Genomic DNA, 26,619 nt, shown 5'->3' on the forward strand with positions numbered 1-26,619 from the left:
CACTGGACCAGATGGACTTAACAGATATATTCAGAACATTTCATCCTAAAGCAGCAGAATATACATTCTTCTCCAGTGCACATGGAATGTTCTCCAGAATAGACCACATACTGGGACACAAATCAGCTCTCAGCAAGTACAAAAAGATCGAGATCATACCATGCATATTTTCAGACCACAACACTATGAAACTCAAAATCAACCACAAGAAAAAAATTTGGAAAGGTAACAAATACCTGGAGACTGAAGAACATCCTACTAAAGAACGAATGGGCTAACCAAGAAGTTAAAGAGGAAATTAAAAAGTATATGGAAGCCAATGAAAATGATAACACCACAACCCAAAACCTCTGGGATGCAGCAAAGGCGGTCATAGAGGAAAGAATATAGCAATCCAGGCCTTCCTAAAAAAGGAAGAAAGATCTCAGATACACAACCTAATCTTCCACCTTAAAGAGCTGGAAAAAGAACAGCAAATAAAACCCAAAACCAGCAGAAGACAGGAAATAATAAAGATTAGAGCAGATTAATGCTATCGAAACCAAAAGAACAGTAGAAGAGATCAATGAAACCAGAAGCTGGTTCTTTGAGAGAATTAACAAAATTGATAAACCACTAGCCAGGTTGATCAAAAAGAAAAAGGAAAGGACCCAAATAAATAAAAAATCAAGAATGAAAGAGGAGAGATCACAACCAACAGAGCAGAAATAATAACAATAATAAGAGAATATTATGAGCAATTATACGCCAATAAAATGGGCAATATGGAAGAAATGGACAAATTCCTAGAAACATATACACTACCAAAACTGAAACAGGAAGAAACAGAAAATTTGAACATACCAATAACCAGTAAGGAAATCAAATCAGTAATCAAAAATCTCCCAAAAACAAGAGTCCAGGGCCAGATGGCTTTCTAAGGAGAATTCTACCAAACATTTAAGGAAGAGTTAACACCTATTCTCATGAAGCTGTTCCAAAAAATACAAATGGAAGGAAAACTTCCAAACTCATTCTATGAAACCAGCATTACCTTGATTCCAAAACCAGAGACCCCACTAAAAAGAACTATAGACCAATTTCCCCGATGAACATGGATGCAAAAATCCTCAACAAAATATTAGGCAGCCAGATCCAATAATACATAAAAAAAAAATTATTCACCACAACCAAGTGGGATTTATACCTGGGATGCAGGGCTGGTTCAATATCAGCAAAACAATTAACGTGATTCATCACATCAATACAAGAAAGGACAAGAACCATATGATCTTCTCAATAGATGCAGAGAAAGCATTTGACAAAATACAGCATGCTTTCTTGATAAAAACCCTCAAGAAAGTAGGGATAGAAGGATCATACCTCAAGATCATAAAAGCCATATATGAATGACCAAATGCTAGTATCATCCTCAATGGGGAAAAACTGTGAGCTTTCTCCCTAAGGTCAGGAACGAGACAGGGATGTCCACTCTCGCCACTGTTATTCTACATAGTATTGGAAGTCTTAGCCTCTGCAATCAGACAACACAAAGAAATAAACAGCATCCAAATCGGCCAGGAGGAGGTCAAACTTTCACTCTTCGCAGATGACATGATACTCTACATGGAAAACCCTAAGGACTCCACCAAAAAACTGCTAGAACTGATTCATGAATTCAGCAATGTTGCAGGATATAAAATAAACGCACAGAAATCGGTTGCATTCCTATACACCAACAATGAACTAACAGAAAAAGAAATCAAGGAATCGATCCCATTTACAATTGTACCAACAACCATTAAATACCTAGGAATAAATCTACCCAAAAAGGTGAAAATCCATACACTGAAAACTATAGAAAGCTTATGAAAGAAATTGAAGAAGACACCAAAAAAATGGAAAAATATTCCATGCTCCTGGATAGGAAGAACAAATATTGTTAAAATATCAATACTACCCAAAGCAATCTACACAATCAATGCAATCCTAATCAAAATAGCACCAGCATTCTTCACAGAGCTAGAACAAATAATCCTAAACTTTGTATGGAACAAGCAAAGACCCCAAACAGCCAAAGCAATCTTGAAAAAGAAAACCAAAGCTGGAAGCATCACAATCCCAGACTTAAAACAATACTACAAAGCTGTAATCATCAAGACAGTATGGTATTGGCACAAGAACAGATACTCAGATCAATGGAACAGAATAGAGAACCCAGAAATGGACCCACAGACATATGGCCAACTAATCTTTGACAAAGCAGGAAATAATATCCAATGGAATAAAGACAGTGTCTTCAGCAAGTGGTGCTGGGAAAACTGGACAGTGACATGCAGAAGAATGAACCTGGGCCACTTTCTTACACCATTCACAAAAATAAACTCAAAATGGATGAAAGACCTAAATGTAAGACAGGAAGCCATCAAAATCCTTGAGGAGAAAGCAGGCAAAAACCTCTTTGATCTCGGCCGCAGCAACTTCTTACTCAACACGTCTCTGGAGGCAAGGGAAAAAAAGCAAAAATGAACTACTGGGACCTCCTCAAAATAAAAAGCTTCTGCACAGTGAAGGAAACAATCGGCAAAATTAAAAGGCAACTGACAGAATGGGAGAAGATATTTGCAAATGACATATTAGATAAAGGGTTAGTAACCAAAATCTATAAAGAACGTATCAAATTCAACACCCAAAAAACAAATAATCAGTGAAGAAATAGGCAAAAGACATGAATAGACACTTACCCAAAGAAGACATCCAGATGGCCAACTGACACATGAAAAAATGCTCAACTTCACTCATCATCAGGGAAATACAAATCAAAACCACAATGAGATACCACCTGACACCTGTGAGCTTTAACAACTAAGCTAACATTAACAACTCAGGCAACAACGGATGTTAGTGAGGATGGGGAGAAAGAGGATCTCTTTTGCATTGTTGGAGGGAATGCAAGCTGGTGCAGCCACTCTGGAAAACAGTATGGAGGTTCCTCAAAAAACTAAAAATAGAACTACCCTACGACCCAGCAACTGTACTACTAGGTATTTATCCAAGGGATATAGGTGTGCTGTTTCAAAGGGACACGTGTACCTCCATGTTTATAGCAGCACTATCAACAATAACCAAAGTATGGAAAGAGCCCAAACGTCCATTCACGGATGAATGGATAAAGAAGATGTGGTATATACATACAATGGAGTGTTACTCGGCAATCAAAAAGAATGAAATCTTGCCATTTGCAACTACGTGGATGGAACTGGAGGGTATTATGTTAAGTGAAATTAGTCAGTCAGAGAAAGGCAAATATCACATGACTTCACGCACATGAGGACTTTAAGAGACAAAACTGATGAACATAAGGGAAGGGAAACGAAAATAATATAAAAACAGGGAGGAGAACCAAACATAAGAGACTCATGGAGAACAAACAGAGGGTTACTGGAGGGGGTGTGGGAGGGGGGATGGGCTAAATGGGTAAGGGGCACTAAGGAATTTACTCCTGAAATCATTGTTGCACTATATGCTAACCAATTTAGATGTAAATTTAAAAAAAATAATAAAATTTTTAAAAAAGTATGTATGATGGATAATTATATATGTCAATTTGGCTCAGGCTTGGTGCCTAGATATTTGGCTGAACATTATTCTGGACACTTCTGTGAGGCTTTTATGGTTGAGGTTAACAGTGCATGAATGGACTTCCATAATGTGGGTTGGCCTCATCCAGTCAGTTGAAGGCCTCAATGGGCCAAAGACTGCCCTCCCCCAAGGAAAAAGGAATTCTGCCAGTAGACTGCCTTTGGATTTGAACTACAACTTCCCCGAGCATTGGGCCTATCTCATCAGATTTTGGACTCATCAAGCTCACAATTGCATGAGCCAATTCTTTAAAATTCCTCTTTGTCTCTCCATATATGCACATATGTATACACATATGTATATATATGTCTACACACACACACACACACACACACACAATGTTCTGTTGTTTCTGTTTCCCTGGAGAATCCTGATTCATACACTATGAGAATGAGAAACTCCTACAACATACTAGTTCGGAGACTTCAGTACTTTACTTCCACCATGGATAGAACAGTCAAGACAGAAGATCAACAAAGAAATAGAAGATGTGAATCAACTAGACTTAACATCTATAAACACGCTACCAGAGAATAGCAGAATATACATTTTTCTCAAGTACACATGAAAAATTCTTCAGCAGAGACCTTACATTAAACCATAAAGTGAGTTTCAATAAATTTAAAAGGGCTTAAATCATACAAAGTATGTTATCTAGCCATAGTGAAATAAAATTAGCAAATTAAAATCTTTATTGAAAACTCTCCTATAAAGATGGGCTTATTTAAAATAGTTAAGATATGGGGCATGTAGGTGGCTCAGTCGGTTAAGCATCCGACTTTGGCTCAGGTCATGATCTCACAGTTTGTGGGTTTGAGCCCCACTTCGGGCTCTGTGCTGACAGACAGCTCAGAGTCTGAAGCCTGCTTCAGATTCTGTGTCTCCCCCTCTCTCTGTCCCTCCCCACTTGTGTGCTCTCTCTCAAAAATAAATAAACATTAAATAAATAAATAAAATAAAATATTTAAGAAATAATCTCACACAAACTCTTCTAGAGAATGATTAGGAATATTTCCCAAATCATTTTTATGAGGCCAGCCAAAACTTAAGGAAGACATTACAAGAAAGCAAACTTACAGACCAATCACAATCACTAACTTAGATGTAAAAATACTCGGTAAAGCATTAACAAATTGAAACCAGGTATATATATATTTTAAAAAGTTATGACCAAGAGTTTTGTTCCAAACATGCAAGCATGGTTTAACACTTGAATAATCAAGTAAGCAATTTACCACATTTAAATAAACCTAATTTTTTAAAACCTTTATTTATTTATTTTGAGAGAGAGACAGAAAATGAGCTGGGGAGGAGCAGAGAGAGAGAAGGAGACAGAGAATACCCAGCAGGCTCTGCTGAGAATGAGGAGCCCAATACGGGGCTCGATCCCCACCATGACCTGAGTTGAAATCAAGAGTCGGATGTTTAACCGACTGAGCCACCCAGATGCCCCTTACCACATTAAATAAAGAGGAATAGCATATAATGACACCCACAGATGCAGTGTCATAAAATCCATATACTTACAGTAAAAAAAAATTTTTTTAACTTACAGAAAACAAAGAATAGAAGGAACTTCTGTAACGTGGCAAAGAATACCCACAAAAAATGTACAGCATGCTTCATACTTAATGTTTAATTATAAAAAGCTTCCTCTTTGGGTGGCAAACAAGAAAGGATGCCCTGTATCACCACTTCTGTTTGATATTGCTTTGGAAACCCTAGATAGTGTAATAAGGCAAGAAAAAGAAATAAAAAGCATTAAGACTAAAGAGGGAGAAATAAAAATATCACTATTTACATTATATATATACACACACACATAAAAAAAAACTACTGTCTATTAACATTAATATGTGAATGTAAGGTCACTGGATACAAGATTGTTGTATAAAAATATAATATAGTCATTATACCAAGAACGAATGGAAGACACAATTTTAAAGTATACAACTTATAATAGTATTAAAGTATCAAACATCTAAGAACAAATCTACCAAAAGAAATATAAGAATTCTAAAACTACAACATAATCAGGAGAAATTTAATATCTAAATTAATTTAAAAAGACACCACTACTGGAAGACTCAACATTGGTAAAATGTCAGTTCTCCCCTAGTGAAAGCACACATTCAATAAAATCCTGGCCAAAATCATAGCATGTTTTTTAAAACAGACCAGCTGATTTTGGAATGCAAATGGAAATTCAAAGAACAAGGAACAGTAAGCAAGAACACAGCTGAAAAACCTATGCTTTAGGTATCAAAAGTTATCATAAACTTATAGCAATTGAGAGAATATGATGTTAGTACAAAATGAGTCAAATGAACACAACAGAAGAAAATCCAGCAACAGACACATATATATACAGTCCTAATGGAATAGAATAGAATCCAGGACCATCTCCATGTAAACAGGGTAAGGAAAAAATGGTCATTTGAAAAAAAGATGATGGACCATAAACATAAGGGAAAAAATAAACCTTCATCCAAATCTCACACTATACATACAAATCAAATCCACATGCATTGTAAATCTAATGTAAAAGGCAACATGACAAAAGATTTTTTAAATAGGGAAATATATTCAGAATCATAGTTGGCCTAAGTTTTCCTATATGAATGTAAAGAAAGCACTAATCAAAATACCAACCAAAAGGAGAGGAAAATTGGGCTACATTAAATTAAGAACTTCTATCCACATAAGGACTCTTACTAAGAAAACTAACATACATGTCACAGACTGGAATATATTCATAACATAGCACATGCCCATCAGAAAATGTCCAGGAATTAAAAGACTTTAAGAGGTATATGGTACACAGACAACAAGTCTAACATATGCTTTTTGAGAAGCACTACAAAGGCCAAACTGGATAAACAAGAGACAATCACAGCTAAGTGCATAATAGTAAACTGTTGAAAAGAAATGACAAAGAAAAAAATCTTAAGGAAATTCTAGGAAGATGTTAGTGACAATGTGTGGTATGCAGAATAATGGTTCCCAAAGATGTCCATGCCTTAATTCTCAGAATCAGTGAACATATTACCCTACATAACAGTAGGGAATTTTGCAGATTTGATTAAGGTTAAGGATCTTGAGAAAGGAAGATTACATCAGATCATCTATGTGGACCCAATCTAATCAAATGAGTTCTTAAAAGCAGAAAAATCTTTCATGGTTATGGTCATACAGAGGGAGATGTGATTAAGAATAAGGGTAAAGGATGGGGTGCCTGGGTGGCTCAGTAGGTTAATATCCAACTCTTGATTCTGGCTTAGGTCATGATCTCACGGTTCGTAGGATCAAGCCCCATGCCAGGCTCTGTGCTGTCAGCATGGAGATTGCTTGGGATTCTCTGTCTCCCTCTCTCTATCTCTCCCCTGCTCTCTCACTCTTTCTCAAAAATAAATAAATAAATATTAAGGAAAAAAAAGAATATAGCCATTTGCTGGCTTTGCAAATGGAGCAAATGGCCGCATGCCAAGGAATACGAGTGGTCACCAGAAATTGATCCTTCGTTGGAAACTCTATAAAGAAAACAGCTCTGCTGATACCTTGATTTTAGCCCAGTGAGACCCATGTAAGGTCTATAGAAATGTAAGATAATCAATTTGAACTACTAAGTTTGTGGCAATTTGTTATGGTAGCAATAAAAAAATAATACTTAGCACAAATCCCTTCGTAAAAACATACAGAAATGGTTTTGGGGTTAGATGGAATAATTCACGACAGACAAATACTCATGCTGAAAACTAGAAAAGACAGAAAAAGGGGCTCCTGGGTGGTTCAGTCAGTTAAGCGTCCAACTTCGGCTCAGGTCATGATCTCATGGTTAGTGGGTTCGAGCCCCGGGTCAGGCTCTGTGCTGACAGCTATGAGCCTGGAACCTGCTTCAGATTCTGTGTCTCCCTCTCTCTCTGCCCCTCCCCTGCTTGTGCTCTGTCTCTTTCTCTCTCAAAAATAAACATTAAATTTTTTTTAAACAAGACAGAAAAAAATAAAAATTTATGTTTTAAGTTATTAGAAAGGTACAGAAAAAAAGAAGGCTAGTGATACATTTCAGAGGAGAGAAACTTTCAAACGTGGACTGATGATCTGCACTTCCATTTTTCTTCAAAGCATTTGCACATCCTGAGCATGGGCTAGATGCTGAGAACCAGGACTTATATTAGATTAGAACAAGGGTCAATGCTGTGATGCAGAAAAACCAATAACATTTTTGATGGTTGTATGAGAGTGGAATGATGTAACTAGAGTATTACGAGGCCTTAGATGCACAGTTTCTCAATTATGACATTTATTGATTTATGAAGCTGTGTAAAACTAGAGGGTATGAAGTTAACCCCAAAATATTGGAAAAGTAGAGTGAATGTTCCTACAGTTTCATGGTACTTAAGAGAGAAAGACCGACCAGAGTTAGAGGCCCTAAAACACAAGCAGCAAAAACCCTGGAGATAGTATGAACACTTAAGAACCTGTAACTGTTTTTAAACTGGAAACACTTGACAATCTGGGACTAGCTAGGCTAAAAAAAAATCTGGTCTTGGCTCAGGCAAAGGCTATTTCTGGGGATGGAGCATCCAGCAGAACTTTTTGTAAATCACATCAAGCTCAAGAAGTAAAATTGCGAACTGGAAGAACCTCAAACACAGAAGTGTCTTGTCACAGTATTTGCCAAATTATGAAGCTATGCCAGGTTGGGAGCAATAAGCTAATCCAAAAATGACTGAAAAGTGAAAGATCCATGCCATACATTTAGATGGTAATTAAAAGACAAATATCAGGGGCGCCTGGGTGGCTCAGTCGGTTGAGCGTCCGACTTCAGCTCAGGTCACGATCTCGTGGTCCATGAGTTCGAGCCCCACGTCGGGCTCTGGGCTGATGGCTCAGAGCCTGGAGCCTGCTTCCGATTCTGTGTCTCCCCCTCTCTCTGCCCCTCCCCCGTTCATGCTCTGTCTCTCTCTGTCTCAAAAATAAATAAAAACGTTAAAAAAAAATAATAATAATAAAAAAAAAGACAAATATCTGTCAGGAAAAAAAAACAACATCATCTATCCTGAGGGCACCTGACTTCTGGGAGGAGCTAGAACCAGTCACAGAGCTGGTGCTGGCAGACAGACATCTTGGTGACTATGTAGAGCTGATGTCACAAACACAGAGATGAGAGGGGACTCAAATACATGAATATTTTCTGATGGTTCCTGGTATGGAAGTACAAGGCACTGAGCCTAAACTTTCTGAGAAGCAGGACACAAATTGCCTCAGTTTTTTGGTACTGAGAAGACAAAGACCTGAAAAACTCCAACTTGAAAGCACCATAGGCCAATGACCAAAAACAAGGGCTGCTGAAGTGAGATTTAGCAAAAGTTTGATTAAGGATAAACTGAGATTTCCCAAAACATCAATATTGCCTCAACCCAGTTTGATCTCTTTTGAACAAGTTTAGCCCTGATGTTCCCTGCCTAGGAAAGGAAAAAGGGAACCCTCTCATCACCTGGAAAGATCTTAAGTTCTTTTAAAAATTGGGGCACCTGGGTGGCTTAGTCAATTGAGTGTCCGACTTGGGCTCAGGTCATGATCTCACAGTTTGTGTCTTCGAGCCCCGCGACGGGCTCTGTGCTGACAGCTCAGATCCTGGAACCTGTTTCTGATTCTGTGTCTCCCTCTCTCTCTGCTCCTCCCCTGCTCACACTCTATCTCTCTGTCTCTTAAAAATAAATAAATGTCAAAAAGATTTTTAAAAATGTCTAGAATTTAATTATGAAATAAATGGTACAGTCACGACAGTACAACTGGTAAGCAAGGGTAAAAAAGACAAAAAAAGCAGATCACAAATATAATCCCGGTACTGGAATTAGGAGATTAAGCACTTTAAAGTAAACTTGATCAGTATGTTCAAGAAAATAGATAAAAAACTGGACAAAATAGACACAAAGGTTAAGGATTTCCAAAAACACTGACATTTATAAAAATTAATCAGAAAGACATTTTATATCTAAACATAAATAGTAGAAATAAAGAATTTAGTAGTTGGGTTTAACAATGTATTGGAAACAGTAGAAGACAAGATCAATGAACTAGAATGTATGTTTCTAGGAAATGTTAATAAAAGAGAAAATAAAATGACAAATACAGAAAGAAGTGCAAGAAACTGAGGGAGATAATCAAAAGGTCTAACAGATGTAACTGGACCAAGAAGTAAGGAATAAAGGTATAGCACATTTGAAGAAATAAAGGGCTAGAATTTCCAAAATTAATTTAAGTCATGAATTTAGATTCAAGAAACTCTGATCAGGGTTAATACATAAACCAAATCTTTCAAAACCAAGGACAAGAGAAAATACTAAAAGAGGCCACAGATAAAAGACACTACTTTCAAGGAAGCAAGAGTAAGACTGACAACAGACTTCTCAAGGAAATAATGGAAGTCGTAAGATAACAAAATGATATTTTTATATTTATTTATTCATTCATTCATTTATTCATTTATTCATTTATTTAGTAGGCGTCATGCCCAGTGTGGAGCCCAATTCAGGGCTTGAACTCACGACCCCGAGATCAACACCTAAGCAGAAATCAAGAGTCAGACGCTTAGCTTCTGAGCCACCCAGGTGCCCCACAAAATGTTATTTTTAAAGTAAGGGAAGAAAAACATCTGCCCACATATACATCTATGCCCAGTGAAGAAAAATCCAACATAGATTTAGTGGATATGTAAATAAACAAATAAGTACTAAAAAGAAGTAAATAAAAATGAGAAAATTCTCCAACAGCAGGCCCATACAAAAAGCCCTAATGGGAATTCTTAGGGCAAATGGGAAATGATTCAAAATGAAAACAGAATTCAAAACTAAAATGCAACCAAAAAAGGATGAATATGTAGGCAAATGTAAGTGAAGATTTCTATACAAAATAATAGTATCAACGCACTGTGGAATCTAAAATACATATAGATAAAATGTATCACAACAATAACTTTAAAGAAGCAAGGGATTTAAATGGAGTGTAAATGTTCTAAAATTATCAAAAAACTAGTAAAGAAAAATTGTATGAGATTACAATAGAGGATACAAGTATTTAATATATATACATATATTTTGAAAGAATAGTAAGCAAATATATACCCTATGAGTTAAAAGAAGGAGAAAAGGGAATAAAAATATCTTAGTTAAGGGAGACATGCAGGAGATTTAAAAATAAACATGAACAGATCTGTCAGATAGAAAAATAGCAAGATAATGATACAAACCCAACAATATCAGTAATTAAATGATAACATAATAATTAAATGATAAAGGGAAAGACTGACTACTATAAAACCCAACTATAAAAGACACACATCTTCAATATAAGGATACAGAAAGGGTGATTGTAAAAGAGTGAAAAACACCAATTAACATTAACCAAAAGAAAGTTGATAGGACTATAATAATATCAGACTAACTACATTTGAAGGCAAGAAGCTTTCCTAGAGGTAAAGACATTTCACAATAATAATAGGTCAATTAACCAGAACAAAAAACACAATCTAAACCTGTATGCATCCAAAACAGTTTCAGCATATGCAAAGCAAAACCATACTGCATTACCAATTCATACCCTCTGGAATACCTATAATGGGAAAATAAAACCCAGAAAATACAGTGTGTTAACAAGGATGTAGAAAACCAGAACTCTCAACCATACTGAGACACTTTGAAAATGTGTTTCAACACTGAAACACTTTGAAAAACTCTTTGGCAGCATCTTCTACAGAAGAATACACATTCTGTAGGACCCAGCAATTCCATTTTAGGTATATATCCAACAGGAATACATATATATGTTCATCAAGGAAGATATACAGTAATGGTGATAGCAGTACTATTAGTATTAGCCTCAAAAAGTAGAATTAACTGATAAATTTTGCTACTCTTATTGGAATACTATAAGGCAAGGGGTGGCAAACTATAAGGACCAAATAGTATTTATGTTCAGCTTTGCAAGTTATGGGCTCTTTGTCACAATTACTCCCCTCTGCTGTTGTAGCTTGAGAACAGCCATAAATAATACATAAGTAAATGGGTCTATCTATGTTCCAATTAAACTTTATTTAAAATTTAAAAGTCTGGAATTCACCAGTGGGCCATAGTTTGCTGACTCCTGCTATACAGTAATAAAAATGAAACACATGCATGTCACAAACATAATAATCAGCCAAAGAGACCAAATATAAAAGAATATATACCATATGATTCCACTTCTGAAATGTTCAAAAACACATAAAACTAGCCTATATGTTGTTAGATATTAGAATAGTAGGTTTCGTAGTGACTGAGAAGAGGCACCAGAGGCATTTCTGGGGGGCTGGTAATGTCATGTCTCTGACCTGGATGCTATTCACCCACGAGGGTTCACTTTTTATTTTTTATTTATTTATTTATTTATTTTTTAGAGCATGTATCAGAATTTTATTCCATTTTAAGGCTGAATAATATTCCATTGTTAGGACATTTTTTGATTATTCTTTTTTTTTCAATATATGAAATTTATTGTCAAATTGGTTTCCATACAACTCCCAGTGCTCATCTCAAAAGATGCCCTCTTCAATACCCATCATCCACCCTTCCCTGCCTCCCACCCCCCATCAACCCTCAGTTTGTTCTCAGTTTTTAAGAGTCTCTTATGCTTTGGCTTTCTCCCACTCAAACCTCTTTTTCTTTTTTCCTTCCCCTCCCCCATGGATTTCTGTTAAGTTTCTCAGGGTCCACATAAGAGTGAAAACATATGGTATCTGTCTTTCTCTGTATGACTTATTTCACTTAGCATAACACTCTCCAGTTCCATCCACGTTGCCACAAAAGGCCATATTTCATTCTTTCTCATTGCCACGTAGTACTCCATTGTGTTTTTTAAAGACTCACTGTGCCACAAAACTTAGAATTAAAGTACATTATACTGAAATAAAATTTTAAAAATTACCTAGAAGAGCAGTACTAAAAAATCCATGGGAAACATCTGCAATAAAATTAAGGGACAAGATATTCCCATGAACCCAAAATATCAGGAGACATGCATAGATCTCCAGTAGATAATAGAGATGGTAACACCATCTGTTGAAATCAGAGGAAAGCATTGAGGCATCTGATAAACCAAATAACTTCAAAGTAACAAAATGGAGTATTCACTCAAAAGGCTGGTGGGCCAATTTAAGAACAGAAACTGAAATTGGAAGAGGTTTTCTCACTTTCATAGTGATGAGTACAAAGGATTTACAATAAATTCTGAAGGAGCTGGAGCAGTGAGATCCATTAACTCTCAAAACTAACACTCCAAAGTCACCTTCCAAGATAAAACTTTACATTGAGTATAAACATTTGGAAAAAGAATACACATTGAACAGGGGAATAAAAGCAAAGGAAAGAAAAATTCTATATAAAAGTTGGGAAGAAAAAGAAAGCCAGGAAATCTCAGAAACTAAGCTGCCATGCTTATTCTAGAATAAATGATGAGACAGAAAAAAGAGCTCTCAAACTACATATTTAGAAAAGTTAATCTAAATCATGTATCTCTTTCTAAAAGTTCAAAATAATCATTATAAATGGTTTAAATTTCATAAAAAGCTTTAAGGGAGGTGGGGGGAGGCCAAATAAGATGCCCTCAATGAAAACATGCCAGAAGACATGTTCACAAAACAGATGGCAGGCAAATGTATTACCTGTATCCTCATAACTTGACAATTTGTCTTCCCAAGAGTAAATGATCTTATGAGAGAAAAAGACAGAAGCTTCAATGTCTTTTTGATCTAGCCTCAGAAGTCATACACTGTTATTTTTGCAACAATCTATTGTTTACACAGATTAGCCCCATTCATGTGTGGTGGGAGGTAACTACACAGGGGTGGGAATACTAGTAGGCAAAAAATCACTGGTAGCCATCTAAAAGGTTTATTATAACCCAGAAGTAAAAGAACAAAGCTAAAAGTCCTTAAAAATAGTATATATTAAGAAATCAGAAAAAAAATTTAATGAGATGATAAAAGTCAGAAAAATAAGAAATTAAACAGAAATAAGTTTGGAAAGGAAAAGTAAACTAGAAGATATATAAAAGTGAATGAATAATAATGTCATAAGAGAAAATGATGAAAAGGAAAAAATCATTTGATTTTAAGAAAAATAAAAGTATGAAAAGAATTTGAGACAGGGAAAAATACATATCATTTGCAAATAAGATCCAACATACATATAATGGAAGTTCCAGAAAGAAAGGCAAAAGAAAGAAAGAAAGAAAGAAAGAAAGAAAGAAAGAAAGAAAGAGAAAGAAAGAAAGAAAAAGAAAGAGGAGGAGAGGAGAGGATACAGGAGAGGAGAAGGAAACAGAATATATACAAAAAGTTATCATTTAAGAGAATATTCATAAAAATATTGAAAATATAATAAAAGACACATGATGTACAATGGAAAAAAATCAATCCAGAATAATCAACACCATCATGTATGCTGCTATTATTACTAACTTTAAAAATGAAGGAAAAAAAAAACCCCTGAATTTCCAGGCTAAAAAACCAAGTCACTCACAAAGGAAAGAAATTGGATTTTAAGTAGATTTGGAAAACAAGATTCTGTATCACAATCAAGTAACGTATTTATAATAAAGAAAATGTAAGCCAAGGAATTTATATCTAGCCAAAGTAACTTTGAGGCATAAAGACTACAAACAAAATATTATCATGCAACTCAGGTGACATTTATCCCATGAGCCTTTCCTTAGTAATCTATTAGAGAATGAGTTTCAGACAACTAATTGGAGAAGACACTGCCATAAAAGAGTAAACATTAAGTATTTAGATGTAGAACTCTAAATGAAATATATGAAGGAGAGAATATAGTATATAATGGAATATATATATAATATAATGGAATGTGCTCTGAAAATGTAGATGAGTACAGTTGTGAAAAAGTGGAAAGCAGAAAATGTGGAAGGCATATGTAAAAAAATTCTTTAACTGTCTTCAATAATTATATCTTTGATGGTAATTTGCTATTTTTGTTCTGAGATCATTTTGTTAACAAAGTAAATAAGGACTTGGGTTAGATTCTAATTTTATTACCTTGAATGCATCTGAATTCATGACTCCTGGATTCCGGGATAAAGTCTAAATATCTTAGCCTGCCTTTCCATGATTTGGCCCAACAAGGACCTTCTGCTCTACCTGGATTATTCCTTACAATTTCCACATGGAGTTTTGTCTAAAAACATGCATTTCTGTACAGGACAGCCTGATAAGATTAAGTCACATTTACTCTTATTTTTTACTCTTATTTCTGCTATTTAAAGCATCTAGGCATTGGAATGGCTACACAGAGTGAGCAAGTGAGAGAGAATATGAATGAATCAGGAATTATGTGCCTGATGATGAAAGACATAGCATGACTCCACCTTTGCTTATATTTAAAAGGGATTTTTAAATAACTACATATTGTCATTTGTACTCAATGTGGCAATCACTGTGTTTAATTGTAATGTTTACTTTATTCAATGTACCTACTGATGTGGTTGGGTATTAATTTACTGTTTTCTATTTATCCTACCTATCCTATATTCTGTGTTTCCCTCTAGTACCTTATTTCCGTCAAAAGGCACTAGCGTCTAGAATTTTTAGATACACTAGCAAAAGGACTGGGATCTTTGTTGAAGTGATCTTACATTTTCTTGAATAAATGTGAAAATCAAAATGGTGGGTGTTTGCTACCTTTTTAACTAGATTTTATTTTCAACTGAATCTTTCCTGATCAGACTTTCATTAGCTTGTTTGAAATAAGTTCTCTTAATTTTTTAATGATTACCAAACTTCCAACACATTATGTTTTACCTCTCCTCTGTACTAATCAAATGTTTAGTGATTCATAAAGGACTTTTTCACGGTCTCAGAAGAGGTTGATATTTAAATAAAATCTTTGTGAAGTGAAAAAACAAAAAAAAACACACCCTTTTTTTGTAAATTGTAAAATTCTTTGTGAAGTAAAAAAATAAAATTTAAAAACCCTGATATTTACTTTTAAGATGGTATATCTTTGTCTATGAGTATCCTTCAAGTAGGACCAAACTGTGTTTTGATCTGACCTGTGTCCAGAGTGTGGCCACAATGTCTACATCTAGTATGTTGGTGTTTATTTGTTTCTGAACATGTATTCTGTTGACAGATCTTATATTTGCATATTTTACATGTTTATGTTTGGGCATATTATCGAACTAATGTGTGTCAGATTGTATTCTGTGTGTTTATTTCTGTAGATCTTAGTGGTTAAGGTCAAAGACTATTACTATTAATTTAGATTCAAATCTCGGTTCCAATCATCTTAAATGGCTACATGACCTTATACAAGTCACTCAACTTTTCTGAGCCTCAGCTCATCTTTAAAATAGTAATTACTTTGTAAGATTATTGTGATGATAAAATGGAATAACACATACAGAGTGCCTGGGACGTAGTGAACATTTAATAAACAGTTATTCCTATGTAATCAATTTATTTCTCTCTGGAAGAACAATGGCATTATTTATTTATGCATTTTATTCTTATACTTAATCATATACTGTGCCACAGGTTTTTTTACTTTTATATTTATTTATTGGTTTATTAAATAATCATTGGATTATATAAGTTCCTTATGGGCAGGAAATCTGATTTCATGAAAAAGACCCCCAGTGCTGTGCATAGTGCCAGACACACAGCATGCCGGAATTTGGTGGAAAAAGCTTGATTATACCATATGAATTAACACAGGCGGAAAAATATGACTAATTTTAAGAGCTTGTGTTCAGGCCACTCTTAGTGTAAAGCAATTTAAGATATTGACATTAGTGCCCAGTTTAAGCCAACATGAGCAACTTTACTGCATATATATTGTTTTTGTTTAAAGGCATTAGGAAGCTGCTTAAACGGTGGTATGAACAGTGCCACTAGTACTTCTGAGAGAAGAGGTGAACTGAAGGTCTGCAGCTCTGCAGCTGGTGTTTTCCTGGGGGCATTTGTGTTCTGAGCATAGAACAAAAATGTTGGGAATCGATGCTTTGTTCAACCACAGGTCCACTCCTGGAGCACAAAGAAACCAGCAGGATTTTGGCAGTCTTACTATGCTAGATGTACAAAACTAAAAGCCTGAGAGGCCAAAATCCATTGAGACATGATGGGTGCAAAACCAAGCTAACTGTTCCCTCAAGACACTAGCAGAATGTGTGAAACAGTGCAGGATAAAAGGACAAAAAGCTAAGCAGAAAGTGTTTGAAAAGCAGAAGAGATTTTCTGCTGTCTTGCCTAAGAAGAATTATACATAGTACCCTTTGAGAGGGAAGGGCCTATAATCACACTAGTTCTCAGTTAAAAGCCCAAAGAGCTGAAATTAAGAACTTAAAACAATTGACCCTTGAACATGGGTTTGAGCTGTGTAGGTCCACTTATAATGCAGATTTTTTACAGTACTGTAAATCTATTTTCTCTTCCTTATGATTTTTTTTGTTGTTGTTTTCTTAGCTAAGTTTCAGGGGAGTCAAAAAAGTTATATGTAGATTTCTGACTGTGTGAAGGGGGTGTGGTGCCTCTAACCCCCACATTGTTCAAGGATCAACCATAGTTTAACTTTTTATTTTTGAATATTTAGATATACAAAACAGTTGAAAGATAAAAGAGTTCTTATACACAGGAACTTCACCCCTCACCCAGGTTGTCTTAATGTTAACATCTTATGTAACCACCATTCATTTTGCAAAACTAAGACATTAACATTGGTACAGTAATGATCTAAACTGAAATTTTATTTGCATTGCATCAGTTTTGCCAGTGATGCACTTCTGTTCCAGGATCCAATACAGGATATCATGTTGCTTTTAGTCATTATTTCTCTATACTCTCTTCTAATCTGTGACAAGTTTCTGTCCTTCCTCGTTTCTTATGACCTTGACAGTTTGGAAGAGTACTGGTCAGGAATTTTGTAGGAAGTTTCTCAATTTGATTTTGTCTGATGTTTTTTCATGTTTAGGCCAGGGTTATGGGTTTTGAGGAACAACCCTTCACATTACCTGATATCAAGGAATACAGGATATCAGCATGAGTTAATGATTACTGATGTTAAACTCGATTACTTTGTAAACGTGGTGTCTTCCAGATATCTCCAAGTTACACTTTCTTTCTATTTTAAAAACAAATCATTAAGTTTAGCCCACCCTCAAAGGAAGAGGAATTAAGCTCCACCTCCTGGAGGGGGCAATATCCTCAATTATTATTTACAAATCTTCTGTAAGGAAGATGTGTCCATTTTCATCCTTGGTCATTCATTGTTTCGCTTATGTCAATATATACTCATGGATATTTATTTTATTCTTTGGGTCATAATCCAAATATTGGCATTTATTTTGTTGCTCAAATTATTCTGACAACGGCCACAGGGACTTAAGATTGGCTCCTGTGTTCTTCTTATATGCCCCTATTCTCCTCACTCCCCTCAGCCTTTTCTTTTTTTATGCAATTCCTCACTTCCCATACTACAAGATGTTCCATCCTAATCTTGTGTTTTCCCTGTCCTAGCCCCAGAATCAGCTATTTCTCTAAGAGCCCTGATAACTTTTATTGAGTGTAGGTATTTAGAAACCAAGATCTGGAAGCTGGGTGTGCTCACTGCTATTGGATTGTCACTCCTTTTAGGCCCTTTTGGAGGGCAAAACTAGGAACCATGGATGTGTATTAACCCAAATATATAATCAGCTCTGTATTTCTGAACCAATCTCTCTATATATATTAAAATAAACATGAATTAAACTGTTATTTTAGACAACAAATAACATCTTGCAGTTCATTCCACCCCTCACCCACCTTGTTTCTTTGTCACTTATTTTCTGACACTGAAAAACCTGGCTGTCTTTATCTATGATATATTTACTTACTTGTCCAACTCTCATATATATATGTAAAGTCTTTTCATAATTGCTAATCCAATACCCTGTATAAAACACACTTATCTAGTAAAATGGGGGTTAGCAAACTTCAACTCCCAGGCTAATTCTGACCCTTTGTCTGTTTTGGTAAGGCCTTAAGATAAAAGTAATTTTTACCTTTAAAAATTTTTTTTAAATGTAAATCCAAGTTAGTTAACATATAGTGTAATAATGGTTTCAGGAGAAGAATTTAGTGGTTCATCACTTACATATAATACCTAATGCTCATCCCAACAAGTGCCCTCCTTAATGCCCATTACCCATTTAGCCCATACCCCTACCCAACACCCCTCCAGCAACCTTCAGTTTGTTCTCTGTATTTAAGTCTCTTATGGTTTGCCTCCCTCTCTCTTTTTATCTTATTCTTCCTTCCCTTCCCCTATGTTCATCTTGTTTCTTAAATTCCACATGAATGAAATCATACGATACCTATCTTTCTCCAACTGACTTTTTTCGCTTAACATAATACATTCTAGTTCCATCCAGGTTGTTGCAGATGGCAAGATTTCATTCTTTTTGATCGTTGAGTAATAGGCCATTGTATATATACACCAAATCTTCATCCACTCATCAGTTGATGGACATTTGGGCTCTTTGCATTATTTGACTATTATTGATAGTGCTGCTATAAACATTGGGGTGCATGTGCCCCTATGAATCAGCACTCCTGTATCCTTTGGACAAATTCCTAGTAGTGCAATTGCTAGATAACAGGGTAGTTCTATTTAATTTTTTGAGGAACCTCCATACTATTCTCCAGAGTGGCTGCAGCAGTTTGCATTCCTACCAGCAGTGCACAAAGTATTTCTTTTCTCCACATCCCTGCCAATACCTATTGTTTCCTGAATTGTTCATTTTAGCCACGCTGACAGGTGTGAGGTGGTATCTCACTGTGATTTTGATTTGTATTTCCCTGATGATGAGTGATGTCAACACATTTTCATGTGTCTGTCTGCCATATGGATGTCTTCTTTGTCTGTTCATGTCTTCTGCCCATTGCTTCACTGGATTATTTGTTTTTTTGGATGTTGAGTTGGATAAGTTCTTTATAGATCTTCAATATTAACTCTTTATCCAATGTCACTTGCAAATATTGTCTCCCATTCTGTTGGTTGCCTTTTAGTTGATTATTTCCTTCACTATGCAGAAGACTTCAATCTTGATGAAGTCCCAATAGTTAATGCTTGCTTTTGTTTCCCTTGCCTCTGGAGACATGTCCAATAAGAAGATGCTGTGGCTGAGGTCACAGAGGTTGTTGCCTGTTTTCCCCTCTAGGATTTTGATGGTTTCCTGTCTTAAATTTAGGTCTTTCATCCATTTTGAGTTTATTTTTGTGTATGGTATAAGAAAGTGGCCCAGGTTCATTCTTCTGCATGTTGCTGTCCAGTTTTCCTAACACCATTTACTAAATAGATTGTCTTTTTTCCACTGGATATACTTTCCTGCTTTGTCAAAGATTAGTTGGCCATACATTTATGGTTCCATTTCCGGGTTCTCTATTCTGTTCCATTCATCTATGTGTCTTTTCTTATGCCAGTACCATACTGTCTTGATGATTACAGCTTTGTAATACAGCTTGAAGTCTGGAATTGTGATGCCTCCAGCTTTGGTTTTCTTTTTAAACACTACGTTGGCTATTCAGGGTCTTTTCTGGTCCCATACAAATTTTAGAATTTTTGTGCTAGCTTGTGAAGAATGCTGGTGCTATTTTTATAGAGATTGCATTGAATGTGTACATTGCTTTGGGTAGTATTGACATTTTAACAGTATTTGTTCTTCCGATCCATAAGCATGGAATGTCTTTCCATTTCTTTATGTCTTCTTCAATTTCTTTCATAAGCTTTATATAGTTTTGAGTACAGATCTTTTACCTCTTTGGTTAGGCTTATTCCTAGGTTATTTTATTTTATTTTTTTTTAAAAAGATTTTTTTAATGTTTATTTATTATTGAGAGACAGAAAGAGACAGAGCATGAGCATGGGAAGGGCAGAGAGAGGAGACACAGAATCTGAAGGAGGCTCCAGGCTCTGAACTGTCAGCACAGAGCCCAACATGAGGCTCAAACCCAACAAACCCCAAGATCATGACCTGAGCCAAAGTCAGATGCTTAACCAACTGAGCCACCCAGGTGCCCCTCCTAGGTTATTTTATGGTTTTTTTGGTGCAATTGTAAATGGGACCAATTCCTTGATTTCTCTTGCTGCTGCTTAATTACTGGTGTATATAAATGCAACCGATTTCTGTACACTGATTTTATATCCTGTAACTTTGCTGAATTCATGTATCAGTTCTAACAATTTTTGGTGTAGTCTTTTGGGTTTTCCATGTAGATTATCATGTTGTCTGGGAAGAGTGAAAGTTTGACTTCTTCCTGGCCAGTCTGTATACCTTTTATTTCTTTTTGTTGTCTGATTGCTGAGGCCAGGACTTCCATAACTATGCTGAACAACACTGGTGAGAGTAGACAACCCTGTCGTGTTCCTGACCTTAGCAGGAAAGCTCTCAGTTTTTCCCCATTGAGGGTGGTATTAGCTGTCAGTATTTTGTATATGGCCCTTATGATCTAGAGGTATATTCCTTCTATCCCTACTTTCTTAATTTTTACCTTTTTAAATGGGAGGGGGAGAGGTTTCATGAATATCATATGAAATTCACATTTTAGTGCACATGGATAAAGTTTTACTGAAATACAGACACATTCACCTGTTTACCTATTGCCTATGTGTGCTTTAGTGCTACAACAGCAGAACTGAGTTGTGTGACAGGGACCCTATGGTACCAAAAATATTTACTCTCTGGCTCTTTGCATAAAATGTTTGCAAATCCCTGCAAAAGAATATAGTAATTAATTCTTTTTATCTGTAGCCTCAACGCTTTTTTTTTTTTTTTTTCAACGTTTATTTATTTTTGGGACAGAGACAGAGGATGAACGGGGGGAGGGGCAGAGAGAAAGGGAGACACAGAATCAGAAACAGTCTCCAGGCTCTGAGCCATCAGCCCAGAGCCTGATGCGGGGCTCGAACTCACGGATCGCGAGATCGTGACCTGGCTGAAGTCGGACGCTTAACCGACTGCGCCACCCAGGCGCCCAACAGCTTTTTTATTTAGCAAACTGAATTTAAGACTCTCCATGTTGTTGTATGAATTTATAGCTCACTCTTTTTTATTGCTGAGTTATATTCCCCATTGAGTGGCTGTACCATAGTTTGTTCATCATTTGCTTTTGAGGAGCATATAGATTGTTTCTAATTTGGGATAATTATGAATAAATTTTCTATAAACATTCACATACAGGTCTTTGTGTGAATGTAAGTTTTCAGTTAATTTGGGTAAATACTTTAAAGTAGGATTGCTAGGTCATATAAGTGTATTTAACCTTATACAAAACTGCCAAACTATCCTGTAGCTGTATCATTGGGCATTCCCACTAGCACTGAATGAGAATTCCTGTTGCTCCATATCCTTGACAGCATTTACTAGTCTAAGTTTTTTTGGGTTTTTGCTTCAGTTTAACAATTCTAATTATTAAACTGCAGGTATCTCACTGCAGTTTTAATTTGCATTTTAAATAATGTTTAAAAAACTTATTTTGAGAGAAAGAGGGCACATTAGTGGGGAAAGGGCAGAGAGAGAGGGGGAGAATCCAAGCTGACAGTGCAGAGCCCAATCTGGGGCTCGATCCCATGAACTGTGAGATAATGACCAGAGATGAAACCAAAAGTCCAAAACATAACCTACTGAGCCACTCAGGCACCCTTTAATTTGTATTTCTATGACTATCGAGCATCTTTTCATATGTTTATTTAGTGAAATGTATGTTCAGATATATTGACCATTTTAAATTGAGTTCTTTATTTTCTTATTACGGAGTTTGAAGAAGATTTTTTTTTTTTTAATTCTGGATGCAAGTCCTTAATCATAGATGTGATTTGAAAATATTTTCATCCAGACTGTGGCTTGTCATTCTATTCTCTTTAACAGTAACTTTCACAGATCAAACATTTTTAATTTTAATGAAGTTTAATTTATCAATTTTTTTAATGGGTGTGTTTGGAGTCATATCTTAAAAGTAATTTCCAAATGTGAATAGATTTTCTACCATGTTTTAGGTTTCTGATCTATTTTCAAATGTGTATTTTTATAATCCAGAACCACGCATTGAAAAGACAACAAATGCAAAGTCTCTGTTTTACTGACTTTGCACTTTTACCAAAACTCAGTTGACAATATTTATGCAGATCTTCTTCTGGCGTATGTATTCTGTTCTTTTGACATGTGTGTCTACTATTTAGTCAATACCATACTGTCTTCACTGTTGTGCTTTACAGTAAGTCTTTTTAAAAAATTTTTTTAATGTTTTTTTTTTTCCCCAAGAGAGACAGAGCATGAGCAGGGGAGGGGCAGAAAGAGAGGGAGACACAGAATCTGAAGCAGACTCCAGGCTTTGAGCTGTCAGCACAAAGCCCAATGCAAGGCTCAAATTCACAAACTGTGAGATCATGACCTGAGTTGAAGTCTAATGCTCAACCAACTGAGCCACCCAGGCGCCCCTGCTTTACAGTAAGTCTTAGAATTAGGTAGTGGGTCCTCCAATTTTGTTCTTCTTCAGAACTGTTTTTGGTTTTTTAATTTCCTTTGCCCTTCTATACACAATTTAGAATCAGCTTGTCAATTTCTATTAAAAAGTTTGATAGGGTTTTGATTATGATTGAACTGAATCCAGAGATCAAATTGAGGAAAACTGACATCTTCATTTTGAGTTCTCCAATCTGTGAACATGGGCTATATCTCCACTTAGTTCTATCTTCTTTGATTGCTGTCAACAGCATTATGTAGTTTTCAGAATGCAAACAATGAACATATTTTGTTAGAATTATACATAAACACTTGAATTTTAATGCTATTGTAAGTGGTATGGATTTTCTAATTTAAAATACCAATTATTCATTGCTGGTATATAGGGAAAAAATGGGCTTTCTTTCTATTTTGTGATCTTGCTAAACTTACTTTTTAATTCTGGGAGCTTTCCTGGAGATCCTGTGGAATTTCCTGCAAAACCATATCCCCTGCAAACATAAGGTTTTTTTTCTTACTTTCCAACCTATATCCATTTCATTTCCTTTTCCTTCCTGCATTGTCTAAGACTCCCATTATGATGTTAAATGAATGGTAAGAGAGGGCATCCTTGTTTCTGAATTTAGGGGAAAATATTCAGTCTTTCATCCATAAGCATAACGTTAGTTGTAGGTTTTCAAAGATGCTCTTTATTAGGTTGAGGAAGTTCCCTTCTACCTCAACTTTACTGAGACTTTTTATCAAGAACAGAGCTGGATTTTGTTGGATACTTTTTCTGTGCTTATTGAAATGACATACAGAAGAAATAAGCTTTTTCTTATCTACCCTGTCAATAGGATGAATTTATATTGCATTTCTAGAATGAGACCACTTGATTACGATGTACTTTCATTTTTATATACTGCTAGATTTGATCTGCTAATACGTTGTTGAGGATTTCTGCATATATGTTCATGAAGATTTTGGTCCATATTTTTCTTTTCTTATTATGTCATTGACACTAGGGTAAATGTTGACCTCATAAAATGACTTAGGAAGTTTTCCTCCTTCTACTTTCTGTCTCATAAGACTAATATTATGTTTTCCTTAAAGGTTTGGTAGAATTCACCAGAGAAACCACCTGGGCCTGGTGTTTTCTTTTATGTAAGATTCTTAACTTCAAATTCAATTTGTTTAATAGATATATAACTATTGAGATTATCTATTTCTTCTTGAGTTAGTTTTGGTATTTTATGCCTCTCAAAAAATTCTTGAAAGTTAATGTCTTTCAAAAAGTTTCAAATAGTTTTAACATCAATGTAACCAGAGAAGACAGGATTACCAAACTAGAGGATGTTTCTTTTTTTTAAATTTTTTTTTAATGTTTGTTTATGTTTGAGAGACAGAGAGAGACAGAGTGTGAGCAGGTGAGGGGCAGAGAGAGAGGGAGACACAGAATCTGAAGCAGGCTCCAGGCTCCAAGCTGTCAGCACAGAGCCCGACACGGGGCTCAGACTCACGAACTGTGAGATCATGACATGAGCGAAGTCGGACGTTTAACCAACTGAGCCACCCAGATGCCCCACTAGAGGACATTTCTAAAGAAAATATCAAACTAGAGAGAGAGAGAGAGGAAAAGAAAAAAGAATTAAAAATATCAAAATAAGCATAAGATATATATGAGATACAGTCTAAAAATCTTATATAACTGGGAGTCCAGAGGAACGGGAAACAGATAATGGGGCAGAAGCAATGTTGAAAGAAATAATGGCTACAGGTTTTCTAAAACTGATGAAAAATATCAACCTACAAATTTAGGAAGCTCTGAAAACTTAACATAGATTAACCCAAGAATACCACATCTAGGTATATAATGGTAAAATTACTAAACACAAAGTGGAAGAGTGAATTTTAAATATAACGGGAGTAGGAGGAGAAATACCTACATTACTTCAAAAGCGTAGGAGCTGACTTTTCAAGACATAAAAGAAGCCAGATGATGATGGAATAGCTTCTTTAAAATGACAAAGAGGGTTGCCTGGGTGGCTCAGTGGGTTTGGATCCTGGAGCCTGCTTTGGATTCTATGTCTCCCTGTCTCTCTCTTTGCCTCTCCCCCACTCATGCTGTCTCTCTCTGAAAAATAAATGTTAAAAAAATAAATAAATAAAAGAGAAGAAAATAACTACCAACCTAGAGTTTTATATCCAGTAAAACCATCCCACATAAAAGTGAAAACAAGATGTTTTCAAACAAAATCAGAATTCACAGCCAGGAGAATGTCATGAAAGAAGTATTAAAGGACGCTCTTTAGGCAGAAGGAAAATGACTCTAGAATCCATATGGGAACATGGAATTGCAGGAAAGAATGAAGAATAATAGAACAGATAAATAAATGATGAGTATGAATAAACATCATATAAACAAAATTAATTTCTTGTGTGTTTTATACATGTAGAATTAAAGTACAAAATTAAAATGCAAAAATATGAAAAAAAGGGGACGGGTTAAATGTTTTTAGGCCCCAATACTGGTAGGGAGGTCAACAAAAAATAATTTGTCAAGTGTGCAAGCTGAAATCTCCAGGGCAGCCAATAATAGAAGAGTTAGAAAATGAATTAACAAGTTAATAAAAAGGAAAATAAGTTATAAAAATGCTTGCTAATTCCAACCAAAGACAATCAATCTACATAAATATCCTAGATTTTAATTCTTCAAAAACAAAAACAAAACGTGCTACTCACAATATATACACTTTAAATACAATGATAAAAAGAAAAAAATATATACCATTCATAGACTAGCCAAAATAAAGCCATTCTAACTATACAAATATCAGATAAAATGTACTACCCTCAAGCAAGGAGATGAATAGGGGCATTCACAATAAAAGCCTCATATCACAGTCTGAAGTCTATATCCAACCAATGACACAGCTTCAAAATATATAAAATTAATAAAACTAGAAAGAAATGTGGAGGCTTAAACCTTTCTTGGGATTTGAGATCTATCTACCATGATACAGAAAAAATAATTTTAACCAGAACATACATTTAAATGTGAAAAAAAAAACCCAAAAACCCATTAGAGGAAAACATAGGAGAAAGTCTCGAAGTACACAAAATTTCTAAAAATGCTGATCAACAAATTAAAAATAATGAAATAGATTCATTAGGATCAAGAATTTTTTTCATCAAAGATGTCACTAAGAAAATAAAAATATGAGGCATAGAGTGAGAAAAGACAATTACAAAATATATATCTAAGAATTCATATCAAGGATCTATGTGGAACTCTGAACAAAAAACCAAAAGGAGACAATTCAGTACAAAAATTCACAAATAACCTGAACAAGCATTCACAAAAGAGAATATCCAATGGCCAATAAACATATACATTAGTCATCAGGAAATAGCAAATTAATACCATTATATGATAAACTACCTCTTACCAAATGCCAAAAGGAAAACTCA

General features: G+C 35.4%; 1 protein-coding gene across 3 annotated transcripts in view; it reads right to left on the reverse strand.

The window, feature by feature from the left end:
- Positions 1–26,619, reverse strand: part of SPATA6 (spermatogenesis associated 6) — a 152,002-nt gene that overhangs the window by 23,293 nt on the left and 102,090 nt on the right. Inside the window, exon 12 of one of the 3 annotated variants that reach the window (XM_040470168.1) lies at positions 25,253–25,282. The exons of the other annotated variants lie outside the window; for them this stretch is intronic. Within the exon in view, the coding sequence (XP_040326102.1) occupies positions 25,268–25,282 (15 nt within the window). The 3' untranslated portion in view covers positions 25,253–25,267. Of the gene's footprint in view, positions 1–25,252; positions 25,283–26,619 lie in introns of those variants that run through there. 3 annotated transcript variants of the gene reach the window in all.

This window comes from Herpailurus yagouaroundi, unplaced genomic scaffold, assembly GCF_014898765.1.
Source record: "Herpailurus yagouaroundi ecotype Mexico unplaced genomic scaffold, PumYag 77, whole genome shotgun sequence".
In the NCBI taxonomy this organism is placed as follows: Eukaryota; Metazoa; Chordata; class Mammalia; order Carnivora; family Felidae; genus Herpailurus; species Herpailurus yagouaroundi.